This window comes from Bos indicus x Bos taurus, chromosome 17 (genome assembly GCF_003369695.1).
Source record: "Bos indicus x Bos taurus breed Angus x Brahman F1 hybrid chromosome 17, Bos_hybrid_MaternalHap_v2.0, whole genome shotgun sequence".
In the NCBI taxonomy this organism is placed as follows: Eukaryota; Metazoa; Chordata; class Mammalia; order Artiodactyla; family Bovidae; genus Bos; species Bos indicus x Bos taurus.
Window position 1 is genome coordinate 29,239,374 of NC_040092.1, and position 13,692 is coordinate 29,253,065.

Sequence of the window (13,692 nt, forward strand, 5' to 3'; positions counted from 1 at the left end):
ATGACAGGGGCAAGATTTAAATCCAAGTCTGCTTGATTCTAAAGCCACCTTCCCCGTGACTCCCAACACTGTGCTGTGCTGTGTGTGTGTCTACTATATATGTGTAGCACATACACACACACACACAAAGAAGTTACAAATGTGCTGAAAAGCCAAATCAGAAGTATCGTTTGCATCATTTCTTCTGGTGATCTTTAAACAAATCTGTTTTTTTTTTTAATATTAGAGGGTGATACTAGATAATGGGAATTTGGTATGTTCTGAATTAATCACAAAGCTATAAGAACAGAAAATATTTATTTGCAAACTTATTAGTTTTCCAAGACTTCAGTTCTGAAAGGTTCAGTTTCACAGGTTCGCTGTGAGGCTGTACTTTGATTGGAAACTCTGAAGAAATTAGACTGATTTAATTTCCAAAGTGATTTTAATTACTAAAATATTATTTCACAAATGAATATACTAACATTTTCATATGTTTATAATTCTGATATAGTTTTTTGAATTAATAGTTAAGGTTTAGTATTGTTAGAGAAACAAATGGTAATATGTGATCACTTTGGGAATTCTATACTATTTATCATAACATAAATATACAGCTGCTCAAACTCCTGTAAATATGCATATCTTTGCTTTAGCTCATAATTGTGTTTCTTTTTTCTGCTTCAGGCATCCTTTTATATCCCCTTGTTTGTTTACCCTTCCTTAAAATATTTCTACTGTAACAATCAAGATGTTTTTCTTTTTTTAAAATCTACTTTATTGAAGTATAGTTGATTCACAATGTGTTAATTTCTGCTGCACGGCAAAGTGATTCTGTTATACATATATATATGTTCTTTTTCATATTCTTTTTCATTATGGTTTATCACAGGATATTGAACATAGTTCCCTGTGCTGTTAAATAGTAGCACTTTGTTGGTTATCCATTCTGTATATAATAATTTGCATCTGCTAATCCCAAATTCCCCATTCATCTCTCCCCCACTCACTTCCCCCTTGTTAACCACAAATCTGTTCTCTAGGTCTCTTCTCTACGTCTCCATGTCTGTTTTTGTTTTGTAGATAAGTTAGTTTGTGACATAGATTGGATTCCACATTTAAGTGAAATCATATATTTGTCTTTCTGTATATCTTACTTCAGTTAGTGTGACCATCTCTATGTCCGTCCATGTTACTACAAAGGCTGAGTAGTATTCCATTGTACATATGTACCCCATCTTCTTCATTCATTCACACAGATGCTTTGCTTAATTGCATTACCTTAGTTTCAGGCTGTCTGGGTTCTGGCCTTGTCAGGATGCATCCAGGGAAGGGTGTGCTCTGGGAGCATTCATGTGACCCGTCCATCTGCCCCCAGACTCAGCTCTGAGTCTGTCTGCTCTCTCTGCTTGCTCTCCTGAGAGTGACTGTCGCTCAGAAGCAGGATTTACTCATCACCGTGTGCTCTTCCCTGCAGAACCTTGATGCTCTGCACGACCACCTTGCTACCATCTACCCAGGCATGCGGGCACCTTCCTTCCGGTGCACTGATGCGGACAAGGGCAAAGGACTCATCCTGCACTACTACTCAGAGAGAGAAGGGCTGCAGGATATTGTCATCGGAATCATCAAGACAGTAGCTCAGCAGATACATGGCACTGAAATTGACATGAAGGTAATGGGCAATAAGGGGGGCTCCTCTGAACACAGGTGACATGTGGTGTTAGAAAGGCTCCCAGTTTGCCCTTGGACATCGCTGTTAGTGGACCTCAGCAGAGGTATAGATTAGCCATAACAGTGGTGACACTGGCGATCTTCTATGCTTGGCCTTGGAATGCATGATACAGGAGAGTTTTCCTTGTGGGAGCAGATTTTTCTTTCCATTTATACATTGCTTAAGGCAATGATAAATTTAATTTGCATTTCCTGGGAGTCACACTTGCTGGGAAGCAGGAGAATTTGTGACTGGCTTAGCCGTGGCCTTCAGAATACTAAAACCCATGGACACATTCTAAAATAATATGAAGTATTATTTCACTGTTCATGGCTTCTTTGTGGATTTTTTTTGGGTCTATCCCTGAAATGTGGTTAGAATATCTCATTTTGTGAGCCAGAAGTTTTGCTTTTTTAAAAAAAAAAAAAATTAGACTGTTTTGTAAAAGCCTGGCTTTTACATCATACTTGCTTTGTTATTGATAATACCCACTGTTTTGAGTGATGGTTTTAAGGTATTGATACAATAACTGTGCAGTAAAAGGAGCCATTGTTTTTCCATATTTCTGACCCAGAGAGCTGCTTCCAGGCAGCTGTGTTTTGTGTGTCTTCATATTTAAACACAAGAGCCATTTTTTAGCGGCCCTAAATTTGACAAAAGTGGGGAGAGGGGTGCCCTATTACTGTTTAGTTTTTTCACAAATGGTAACATTTTATTATAGAAAAAGCATCCCAAATATAGGATTTTATAAACACTGGTGGGTGAACAAGTACAACTTTAAACATAAATACAAAGTAAAAAGGCAAAACCTACCAGCCTTTTGCTTTTTAGAGAAATGTCATGTTCTCCTGCAGAGGTGGTCTCACCAGAGCACAAATGTGACTCCATCTCCTGTAGAGGCTTCAGGTTCACTTTTTCAACTATGCCCCGTCGAACAGTTTCAAAACGATGGCAAGAAGTGGCATGAATAAATCACTGAGACTGATTCTTAACTTTCTCTTGACTTTTACTTGGAAAAGCCTCCCCATCACACTCTGACAATTTAAAGCCTGTGCTCTGTGTTTATTCACAAAAGGACCTCCTGGAATACTAGCCATCCTTCCTGTGCTTACTCCACACTATTTTCATAGAGCTGTGTACATTAGTTCAAGATAATACTGGCTGTTACACATCATGCAGTAAATCCAGCTACTTTCTTCTAGCTTCCTTACCTTTTTTTTTAAACTGTCATTCTTTCTTTATGGAAAATCTAATAGGCAGTGTACTTTCCTACATATACAGTTACATTCTAACATGTGTGGGAAGCCCAAACTTTAAGTATAGTATTACAGAAATAAAACTTGTAACATTTAGGTTGATTATATTAGGAAAGCATCCTGCATATTTAATCTAGTAACGTTGCATTACATTTCAGTTTTTTTTCCTTTTCTGGAGTTTCTGTTAATTCTGACATGATCCCCAGGTGCATTCTTTGTTTTTCTACTACTAGAAAGTGGGAAATGTGGAACATGATGTTATCAAATCCAGAGACATTTAAAAATTAAAAACTTAGGTAAAGGATTGAAATTCATGCATGATTAGGAATCTCACTGGAAATCATTTAAAATTCAATATGCGTTTCATTTCCAACTTCGGATTCTAACACCAAACTAACACCTCATCTCGAGTGAGGGAGCCTGTTTCAAGGGGGTTGTAAACACTGGTCTGCTCTTGGTTTGTTAATTACTTAGCCAAGTTGAGCAAGAAGCAGGTACATAGAAACTTCAGGAAAGAAACATTAACTGTTGCACACTTGGAAACTGCAATTCCCATGGTGATTAGAGTCTTTGCTTGGGAGGTTGACAGCAGAAGCACTCTATATACAATTCAAGTTTTTACTTAATCGTGGTAATCACTTATAGACACTTTATACAATATGGGTTGTTCATTGATTCAAGTACTCCAAAATAGGTGTCTGAAATATTTGTGTTTGGTATTTATATTTGGTGTATTTAGTTTTTTCAAGGGCAATGTTTTAATTTCCTGAGGTATTCTTTTTTTAATTTATTTTTTATTGAAGGGTAATTGCTTTACAGAATTTTGCTGTTTTCTGTCAAACCTCAACATGAATCAGCCATAGGTATACATATATCCTCTCCCTTTTGAAACTCCCTCCCATCTCCCTCCCCATCCCAACCCTCTAGGTTGATACAGAGCCCCTGTTTGAGTTTCCTGAGCCGTACAGCAAATTCCCATTGGCTATCTATTTTACATATGGTAATGCAAGTTTCCATGTTACTCTTGCCATACACCTCACCCTCTCCTCCCCTCTCCCCATGTCCATAAGTCTATTCCCTATGTATGTTTCTCCCATGGTTGCCCTGTAAATAAATTCTTCAGTACCATCTTTCTAGATTCCGTATATATGTGTTCAATATGGTATTTATCTTTCTCTTTCTGACTCACTTCACTCGGTATAATAGGTTCTAGGTTCATCCACCATCCTGAGGTATGCTTAAGTCTGTAAGTCTCATAAGTCTGGAGCTACCAGATAATTTAACTACTTAAGAAATAGTAGACCATGTCATGAAGTGATAAATGAAGGAGAGGTTACAAATATAATCAGAAAAGCTGTCTTGCAAATTTAAGCAAAGCAGAAGAGTAGAATTGAGGAATTCGTAAACTTGGCTTGCATATAGTTCAGTTCTTCTAGCTGAAATGGAAAGAGTAAAACATCAAAATTTTTAGATTGCTTTGTGTTGCTTTGGAGACTTTAGGGAATGAGTCTTGTTGAGGCAAAATTTTCCCATTGTAAATGAGAATACTGATCTTTAACCAGTGTAGATTGGTGTGGAAGTTTTGATAGTAATACCCTGATTTCACCGTGAAACAATATGTGGGAATATGTATACAAGAGTCCATATTAATTGCTATTTGTTCCTCAGTGCCAGAGTTTGGTGCAGTGAACTAAGGAAAAAGGGGGAAAGGAGCAGTGCTTTGCCCTTATTTAGCTGCAACTGAAGAAATACTCTCCCAACTGCCTCCCATTTTGATCTGGCTGCAACTCGAGATATGTTTTTCCCTTTTTAAGAGGACATGTTGGTTGCAGTTTCTTAAACTCAAAAGAAAAAGTCTTTTTTATACCTTAAGCATGTATTCGCTTGCGAATAATATTTAGAAATGTAGTTTTTAAAAATCAAATTATATTTACTTTATTGAATTTGTTGATACTTTACTCGTTTGAGCCACAGATCTTATTTGCAAAATTGGTTCACCATTGCAAATTTACTTCAGAGTTGATTTCAATACTACTTTAAAGATGTATGTTTGGAACTATATACTGGTGTTCAAGTTTATAATCACAAGTACCAAATACAGTATTTGAATGTTTCAGTTCAGTTCAGTTCAGTTGCTCAGTCGTGTCCGACTCTTTGCGACCCCATGAATCGCAGCATGCCAGGCCTCCCTGTCCATCACCGACTCCCAGAGTTCACTCAGACTCATGTCCATTGAGTCAGTGATGCCATCCAGCCATCTCATCCTCTGTCGTCCCCTTCTCCTCCTGCCCCCAATCCCTCCCTGCATCAGAGTCTTTTCCAATGAGTCAACTCGTCACATGAGGTGGCCAAAGTACTGGAGTTTCAGCTTTAACATCATTCCTTCCAAAGAAATCCCAGGGCTGATCTCCTTCAGAATGGACTGGTTGGATCTCCTTGCAGTCCAAGGGACTCTCAAGAGTCTTCTCCAACACCACAGTTCAAAAGCATCAATTCTTCGGCGCTCAGCCTTCTTCACAGTCCAACTCTCACATCCATACATGACCACTGGGAAAACCATAGTCTTGACTAGATGGACCTTTGTTGGCAAAGTAATGTCTCTGCTTTTCAATGTGCTATCCAGTTTGGTCATAACTTTTCTTCCAAGGAGTAAGCGTCTTTTAATTTCATGGCTGCAGTCACCATCTGCAGTGATTTTGGAGCCCAAAAAAATAAAGTCTGACACTGTTTCCACTGTTCCCCATTTATTTCCCATGAAGTAATGGGACCAGATGCTATGATCTTAGTTTTCTGAATGTTGAGTTTTAAGCCAACTTTTTCACTCTCCTTTTTCACTTTCATCAAGAGGCTTTTTAGTTCCTCTTCACTTTCTGCCATAAGGGTGGTGTCATCTGCATATCTGAGGTTATTGAGATTTCTCCCGGCAATCTTGATTCCAGCTTGTGCTTCTTCCAGCCCAGCGTTTCTCATGATGAACTCTGCATAGAAGTTAAATAAGCAGGGTGCCAATATACAGCCTTGCTGTACTCCTTCTCCTATTCGGAACCAGTCTGTTGTTCCATGTCCAGTTCTAACTGTTGCTTCCTGACCTGCATACAGGTTTCTCAAAAGGTAGGTCAGGTGGTCTGGTATTCCCATATCTTTCAGGATTTTCCACAGTTTATTGTGATCCACAAAGTCAAAGGCTTTGTCATAGTCAATAAAGCAGAAATAGATGTTTTTCTGGAACTCTCTTGCTTTTTCGATGATCCAGCAGATGTTGGCAATTTGGTCTCTGATTTCTCTGCCTTTTGTAAAACCAGCTTGAACATCTGGAAGTTCACTGTTCATGTATTGCTGAAGCCTGGCTTGGAGAATTTTGAGCGTTACTTTACTAGCGTGTGAGATGAGTGCAATTGTGCGGTAGTTTGAGCATTCTTTGGCATTGCCTTTCTTTGGGATTGAAATGAAAACTGACCTTTTCCAGTCCTGTGGCCACTGCTGAGTTTTCCAAATTTGCTGGCAAATTGAGAGTAGCACTTTCACAGCATCATCTTTCAGGATTTGAAATAGCTCAACTGGAATTCCATCACCTCCACTAGCTTTGTTTGTAGTGATGCTTTCTAAGGCCCACTTGACTTCACATTCCATGATGTCTGGCTCTAGGTGAGTGATCATACCATCATGATTATCTGGGTCGTGAAGATCTTTTTTGTACAGTTTTTCTGTGTATTCTTGCCACCTCTTCTTAATATTTTCTGCTTCTGTTAGGTCCATACCATTTCTGTTCTTTATCGAGCCCATCTTTGCATGAAATGTTCCCTTGGTATCTCTAAGTTTCTTGAAGAGATCTCTAGTCTTTCCCATTCTGTTGTTTTCCTCTATTTCTTTGCATTGATCACTGAGGAAGGCTTTCTTACCTCTTCTTGCTATTCTTTGGAACTCTGCATTCAGATGTTTATATGTTTCCTTTTCTCCTTTGCTTTTTGCTTCTCTTCTTTTCACAGCTATTTTTAAGGCCTCCCCAGACAGCTTTTTTGCTTTTTTGCATTGAATGTTTAGAATTAGTTTTAACTACTTAGAAATACATTTTCTTATGAAAGAACAAACAATCCCATTACTTTTCTGATAAAGAAACACACACACTCACACAACACACACACAGAGTCTTACGTATCAATGTATACTATTAAAAGTTTTTGGCGGTTATAATATTTATAATATCTTTTCTTGCTGTGATGTTATTAGAACAAAAAGAATACAGCATGCAATTTAACTCAGCAATTCTAAAATTGCTCATGAATACAAGTATCATGCAAGTGTATGCTCCTTGGTTTTTGTCTTGTCACAACAAAGATTTGGAGTGATGACCATTAAAGCCCCCACCGTGTGTCACAGCTCTTGGGTCTTGGACAGACCATGTTATGGTTCTCAGGTCCTAATGGACCATCTTACAGCTCTATTTTATTTAGAAGACAGCAGGAAATCCATCTTTGAGGCGTGAGGGCACATTGATCCAAAGATGCAAAGAGAAGAGCACCCTAGCGCGCAGGAGAGAGAGTGAGAGCTCTTTGGCTCCTCTTTTTACACGTTTCTTTCTTCCCCCTGGGCCTGCCCTATGCAAATTGGGCTTAGTCAGGAGTGCTGTTCTACCTGAAGTCCTCACTCCGGTCCTCGGACCTCCCTTTGACCTTCCTCTGTTCTATTTTCGCGGGCTTTTCTCTTCCTTGTCTTTTAGACATCGCCATTTTGGACTCCTTTTCCTTATTCTAACTACCTAACATTCCCCCCTCAAGAGATGGGAGGCCTAATTCTTTGGGAATAGGGGCATCGAGGTCTCTCTGGTTACTTCCTGCTGAACTGGGATGGCGAGGGGTATTGGGCCTCCCCCTCTTGCTAGTCTTATGCCTCAGAGTCCTTATAGCGGTGTCCATCTAAGGGTGAGTGATAGTTTCCGTGGTCGGCTGTAGTTTTATTTCTTTGTTGAACTGGCACTGCATGTTGTAGCTTGTTGACCTTAACTGGAGGTCTTCGGGAATATGAGACTGAGCCACGTGAGCTTTCTGCTGAGTTCATTTTTTGCTGTCCCAGTTTCCAACACGATGGGCCTTGCCCTGCACTGGGTTTTCTTCACGTTCTGCTTCTACTGAGGGAGCTTCACTGAGTTGGGCTCCTGCTGTGCTTGGCCTCTTCTGCGCGGAGGTTGTTTCCGCCAGGTTAAATCTGAGTCACGGCACCATAGATGTCACGCAAGTGTATGCTCCTCGGTTTTTGTCTCGTCACAACAAAGATTTGGAGTGACGGACATTAAAGCCCCACTCGATGTGTCACAGCTCTCGGGTCTTGGACAGACCGTGTTATAGCTCTCAGGTCTCGAACGGACCCTGTTACAGCTCTTAGACAAATCAGTGTTACACCTCTATTTTATTTAGAAGATAGCAGGAAATCCATCTTTGAGGCGTGAGGGCACATTGACCCAAAGACGCGAAGAGAAGAGCACCCCAGCACGCAGGAGAGAGAGAGAGCATTATTTTTTAAATAAGAGAGTTTCACTCATAATCAGGATTACTCCCATAAAATAAACTTATAGACTTAGAATTAAATCAAAGAATATAATTTGAGGAGGGGGATTTTTATGCATATTGTCAATCTATCCTTCAGAAAGATTAATCAAACTACCCTTCCATTAGTGATGTATGAAATGACTCTTTTTTACTGTGTCCTACCTAATATGGCACTGCAGTTTTATATACTTGCCAGTTGATAGATATAAAAGACATCACATGTATTTTAAGATATGTATTTCTATCATTTAGTTTTCCTCTGTTTCCACACAGCATTTTTTATCATATTAAACAGTACTGCTCTGTCTGATGTGTATGTCATTTACCGTAAGTGTGTGCCTGGCTTGAGGGGACACTGAGCCTATGGGGACGGGGGTGCTTTACTCCAGATTCTACCGAAGATGCTGCATGGACCACTAGGGGACTCGTACCAGATTTGCAGTTTTACTGTGAATAATTATTGCCTTCAAATTTCCTAAGTCAGTATCCAAATATAGTTTTCTATATTAGGCATATATAGTATTTGCATATTTTAAATCTTTAAAATTAACCTTCTAAATGTGGTTTTCATTACCAATTTCTTAGGTATTTAAATATTGTAACCAAATGGAAATGCCAGACAGTTAACACCATTTATCTCTTTGGCATCCAGGTTATTCAACAAAGAAATGAAGAATGTGATCATACTCAATTTTTGATTGAAGAAAAAGAGTCAAAAGAAGAGGATTTTTATGAAGATCTTGACAGATTTGAAGAAAACGGTACCCAGGAATCACGCATCAGCCCGTATACGTTCTGCAAAGCCTTTCCCTTTCACATCATATTTGACAGGGATCTTGTGGTCACTCAGTGTGGCAACGCCATCTACAGAGTCCTTCCCCAGGTAAAGGAGATTACATTCCCTGGGAGCCTGAGATGAAAGGCCACAGAAATGCTACTGTTATACATGGCCACTGATTCACTCAACCTTTGTTTATCTGTCAGGGAACATGGAGCACTTGAAACATCACAGAAGTGCTATAACTGTAAACTCAGTATGTTTGAGCATACTGCAACTTTGCCTGGGACAGAAACTTTTTTTTTCTCTCTCTCTTTTAATCACAAGAGCAGTGGGGAAATTTTGCAGGAATAGTGGTCTTGTTTTTATGAGAAAATGACTTTCCAGTAACAATCAGCTTTCACTTAATTTATTCATCATTGAGCAAATAGTCACTGTTTATCTGCTGTCTGAAAATAATGTTCAAAATCAATTGACACTTTTAGGCAAAAGAAAGGAATTTAAAATACACCAAAGTGCTAATTAAGTCCCCTTTTCTTTTCATCTACATTTTAGCTCCAGCCTGGGAACTGCAGCCTCCTGTCTGTCTTCTCCCTGGTCCGTCCTCACATTGACATCAGTTTCCATGGAATCCTCTCACACATCAATACAGTCTTCGTGTTGAGAAGCAAGGTAATCAAGATGTTATTTCACTCAATATGAGGAAGTAAGGTTTGTTACAGGTTAGAAATGTTCCACAGGGATAATTAGCTACAAAAACATTCTGTGAGATTCAGAAGGTGTAGAGAGAGCAAAACCAGACCCCGAAGGGAGTCCTGTTTCAAAAGCAATGGTGCTAGATTGGGGGTTGTCTGAGGAGCAGTGGGATTCTAGTCATGGATTAAAATGAACAGAAGTGAATTTTGAAAATGCCTTGCCTGGATGGGCCAGTCACACATCAGTGAACCAGTCATGCTTAGTTGCTCAGTTGTATCCATCTGTTTGTGACCCCAGTGGACAGTAGCCTGCCGGGCTCCTCTATGGGACTTTTCAGACAAGAAGAGTGGAGTGGGTTGCTATATCCTTCTCCAGGGGATCTTCCTAACCCAGTGATCAAACCCAGGTCTCCCACATTGCAGACTGATTCTTTACCATCTGCTCCATGGAAAATCAGAAATGAGTCACGGAAGCTTTCCACAAGGATGTCAAAGTAGCAAAGCTCCTGTCTTCGTGGGTTCAGTTTGCATTTCTGCAGTGATGTCAGGTTGTCTGGTTGTTACCTGGCAGACTCTGGTGAAAGGCCTCTTCCGTTCTGCCTGGGTTCCTGTTCTCCCTTATGGTTTGGTGGGAATGAGGTCCCTGTGCCCTTCTTGGGAGAGATGCCCGTGTTGCCTGTGTGTCTTGCCTTTTCCAGGAAGGGTTGTTGGATGTAGAGAAATCAGAGTGTGAGGATGAGCTGACGGGCACTGAAATCAGCTGCTTACGGCTCAAGGGTCAGATGATCTACTTGCCCGAAGCAGACAGCATACTTTTCCTGTGCTCACCAAGGTAATCACTTTTAGATGAATTATAATGGATATAAGCACCCATCTTTTGCTAAAAGGAAATTCAGTAACATTTTATTCAATTGTTTCTACAAAGTATACTTAGATTTTACAACTCTTCTTAGACAAGGAGAATTATGCTTATTCTCTCTATAACAAGGATAAATTCTTTGAACTTGTATAGTAACTCAGAAGAAATTATGTATTCTCTTTTATTTGCCACATCTTAATCAATCTGTTGAGTGTTTATGCCTTTAGGTCAGAGGATATGTAATCTGAAGTTGGCTAATTCTGTAGTTTTGTACCTTCCAGAGAGGCATCATGGAGAAAACAAGTCTACAAAGCATTTATTAATAATGCGATGGCATAAATACACAGGTGTATTTGGCACCAAGAAATTACTTTTCTAATGATTTCTGGATTTAAACTATTTTATGTTAAAAACATTTTTCTACTTTAACTGAGATGCACTATGCACGATGCAGTATTAAGTTAAAATTTATGTGAATTATGTGACATAGTAAACATCAGAGGGAAGTACAACTGTAGGCTGGTATTTTTATAGTTTGACAAAGCACTTTTCTAAAAGATGCATGGGAATTCAGAGTAAGTAATGTGTGTTTAAATTTATGTTAGAACAGTAGAAATAGGTAATTACAAAATTTGTTTTTAGGTAATATTTTGTACATTTTTAATTTGTATAGCCAAAATGTATGCATATTATTTAGTAACAGTTGACAAAGCCTGTTTTGGAGGGCTACTGATCAAAAATTTATTTTATTTTTTTTAAATTTTATTTTATTTTTAAACTTTACAATATTGTATTGGTTTTGCCAAATATCGAAATGAATCTGCCACAGGATGTGTTCCCCATCCTGAACCATTCTCCTTCCTCCCTCCCCATACCATCCCTCTGGGTTGTCCCAGTGCACCAGCCCCAAGCATCCAGTATCGTGCATCGAACCTGGACTGGCAACTCATTTCATATATGATATTATATGTATTTCAATGCCATTCTCCCAAATCATCCCACCCTCTCCCTCTCCCACAGAGTCCATAAGACTGTTATATATATCAGTGTCTCTTTTGCTGTCTCGTACACAGGGTTATTGTTACCATCTTTCTAAATTCCATATATATGCGTTAGTATACTGTATTGGTGTTTTTCTTTCTGGCTTACTTCACTCTGTATAATAGGTTCCAGTTTCATCCACCTCATTAGAACTGATTCAAATGTATTCTTTTTAATGGCTGAGTAATACTCCATTGTGTATATGTACCACAGCTTTCTTATCCATTCATCTGCTGATGGACATCTAGGTTGCTTCCATGTCCTGGCTGTTATAAACAGTGCTGCGATGAACATTGGGGTACACATGTCTCTTTCAATTCTGGTTTCCTCAGTGTGTATGCCCAGCAGTGGGATTGCTGGGTCATAAGGCAGTTCTATTTCCAGTTTTTTAAGGAATCTCCACACTGTTCTCCATAGTGGCTGTACTAGTTTGCATTCCCACCAACAGTGTAAGAGGGTTCCCTTTTCTCCACACCCACTCCAGCATTTATTGCTTGTAGACTTTTGGATCGCAGCCATTCTGACTGGTGTGAAATGGTACCTCATAAAGGTTTTGATTTGCATTTCTCTGATAATGAGTGATGTTGAGCATCTTTTCATGTGTTTGTTAGCCATCTGTATGTCTTCTTTGGAGAACTGTCTATTTAGTTCTTTGGCCCATTTTTTGATTGGGTCATTTATTTTTCTGGAATTGAGCTGTAGGAGTTGCTTGTATATTTTTGAGATTAGTTGTTTGTCAGTTGATTCATTTGCTATTATTTTCTCCCATTCTGAAGGCTGTCTTTTCACCTTGCTTATAGTTTCCTTTGTTGTGCAGAAGCTTTTAATTTTAATTAGGTCCCATTTGTTTATTTTTGCTTTTATTTCCAATATTCTGGGCGGTGGGTCATAGAGGATCCTGCTGTGATATATGTCGGAGAGTGTTTTGCCTATGTTCTCCTCTAGGAGTTTTATAGTTTCTGGTCTTACATTTAGACCTTTAATCCATTTTGAGTTTATTTTTGTGTATGGTGTTAGAAAGTGCTCTAGTTTCATTCTTTTACAAGTGGTCCACCAGTTTTCCCAGCACCACTTGTTAAAGAGATTGTCTTTCCTCCATTGTATATTCTTGCCTCCTTTGTCAAAGATAAGGTGTCCATATGTGCATGGATTTATCTCTGGGCTTTCTATTTTGTTCCATTGATCTATATTTCTGTCTTTGTGCCAGTACCATACTGTCTTGATGACTGTGGCTTTGTAGTAGAGCCTGAAGTCAGGCAGGTTGATTCCTCCAGTTCCATTCTTCTTTCTCAAGATAGCTTTGGCTATTCAAGGTTTTTTGTATTTCCATACAAATTGTGAAATTATTTGTTCTAGCTCTGTGATGAATACCATTGGTAGCTTGATAGGGATTGCATTGAATCTATAAATTGCTTTGGGTAGTATACTCATTTTCACTATATTGATTCTTCTAATCCATGAACATGGTATATTTCTCCATCTATTAGTGTCCTCTTTGGTTTCTTTCACCAGTGTTTTACAGTTTTCTATATATAGGTCTTTAGTTTCTTTAGGTAGATATATTCCTAAGTATTTTATTCTTTCCGTTGCAATGGTGAATGGAATTGTTTCCTTAATTTCTCTTTCTGTTTTCTCATTATTAGTGTATAGGAATGCAAGGGATTTCTGTGTGTTGATTTTATATCCTGCAACTTTACTATAATCATTGATTAGTTCTAGTAATTTTCTGGTGGAGTCTTTAGGGTTTTCTATGTAGAGGATCATGTCATCTGCAAACAGGGAGAGTTTTACTTCTTCTTTTCCAACTTGGATTCCTTTTATTTCTTC

At 38.9% G+C, this 13,692-nt stretch overlaps 1 protein-coding gene across 2 annotated transcripts in view; it reads left to right on the top strand.

Moving 5' to 3' along the window:
• Positions 1–13,692, top strand: part of GUCY1B1 (guanylate cyclase 1 soluble subunit beta 1) — a 63,234-nt gene that overhangs the window by 35,644 nt on the left and 13,898 nt on the right. For both annotated transcript variants that reach the window (XM_027567207.1, XM_027567208.1), the window contains exons 5-8: positions 1,457–1,654; positions 9,145–9,375; positions 9,826–9,942; positions 10,664–10,797. In XM_027567207.1, coding sequence (XP_027423008.1) covers positions 1,457–1,654; positions 9,145–9,375; positions 9,826–9,942; positions 10,664–10,797 — 680 coding nt within the window. The remainder of the gene's footprint in view (positions 1–1,456; positions 1,655–9,144; positions 9,376–9,825; positions 9,943–10,663; positions 10,798–13,692) is intronic.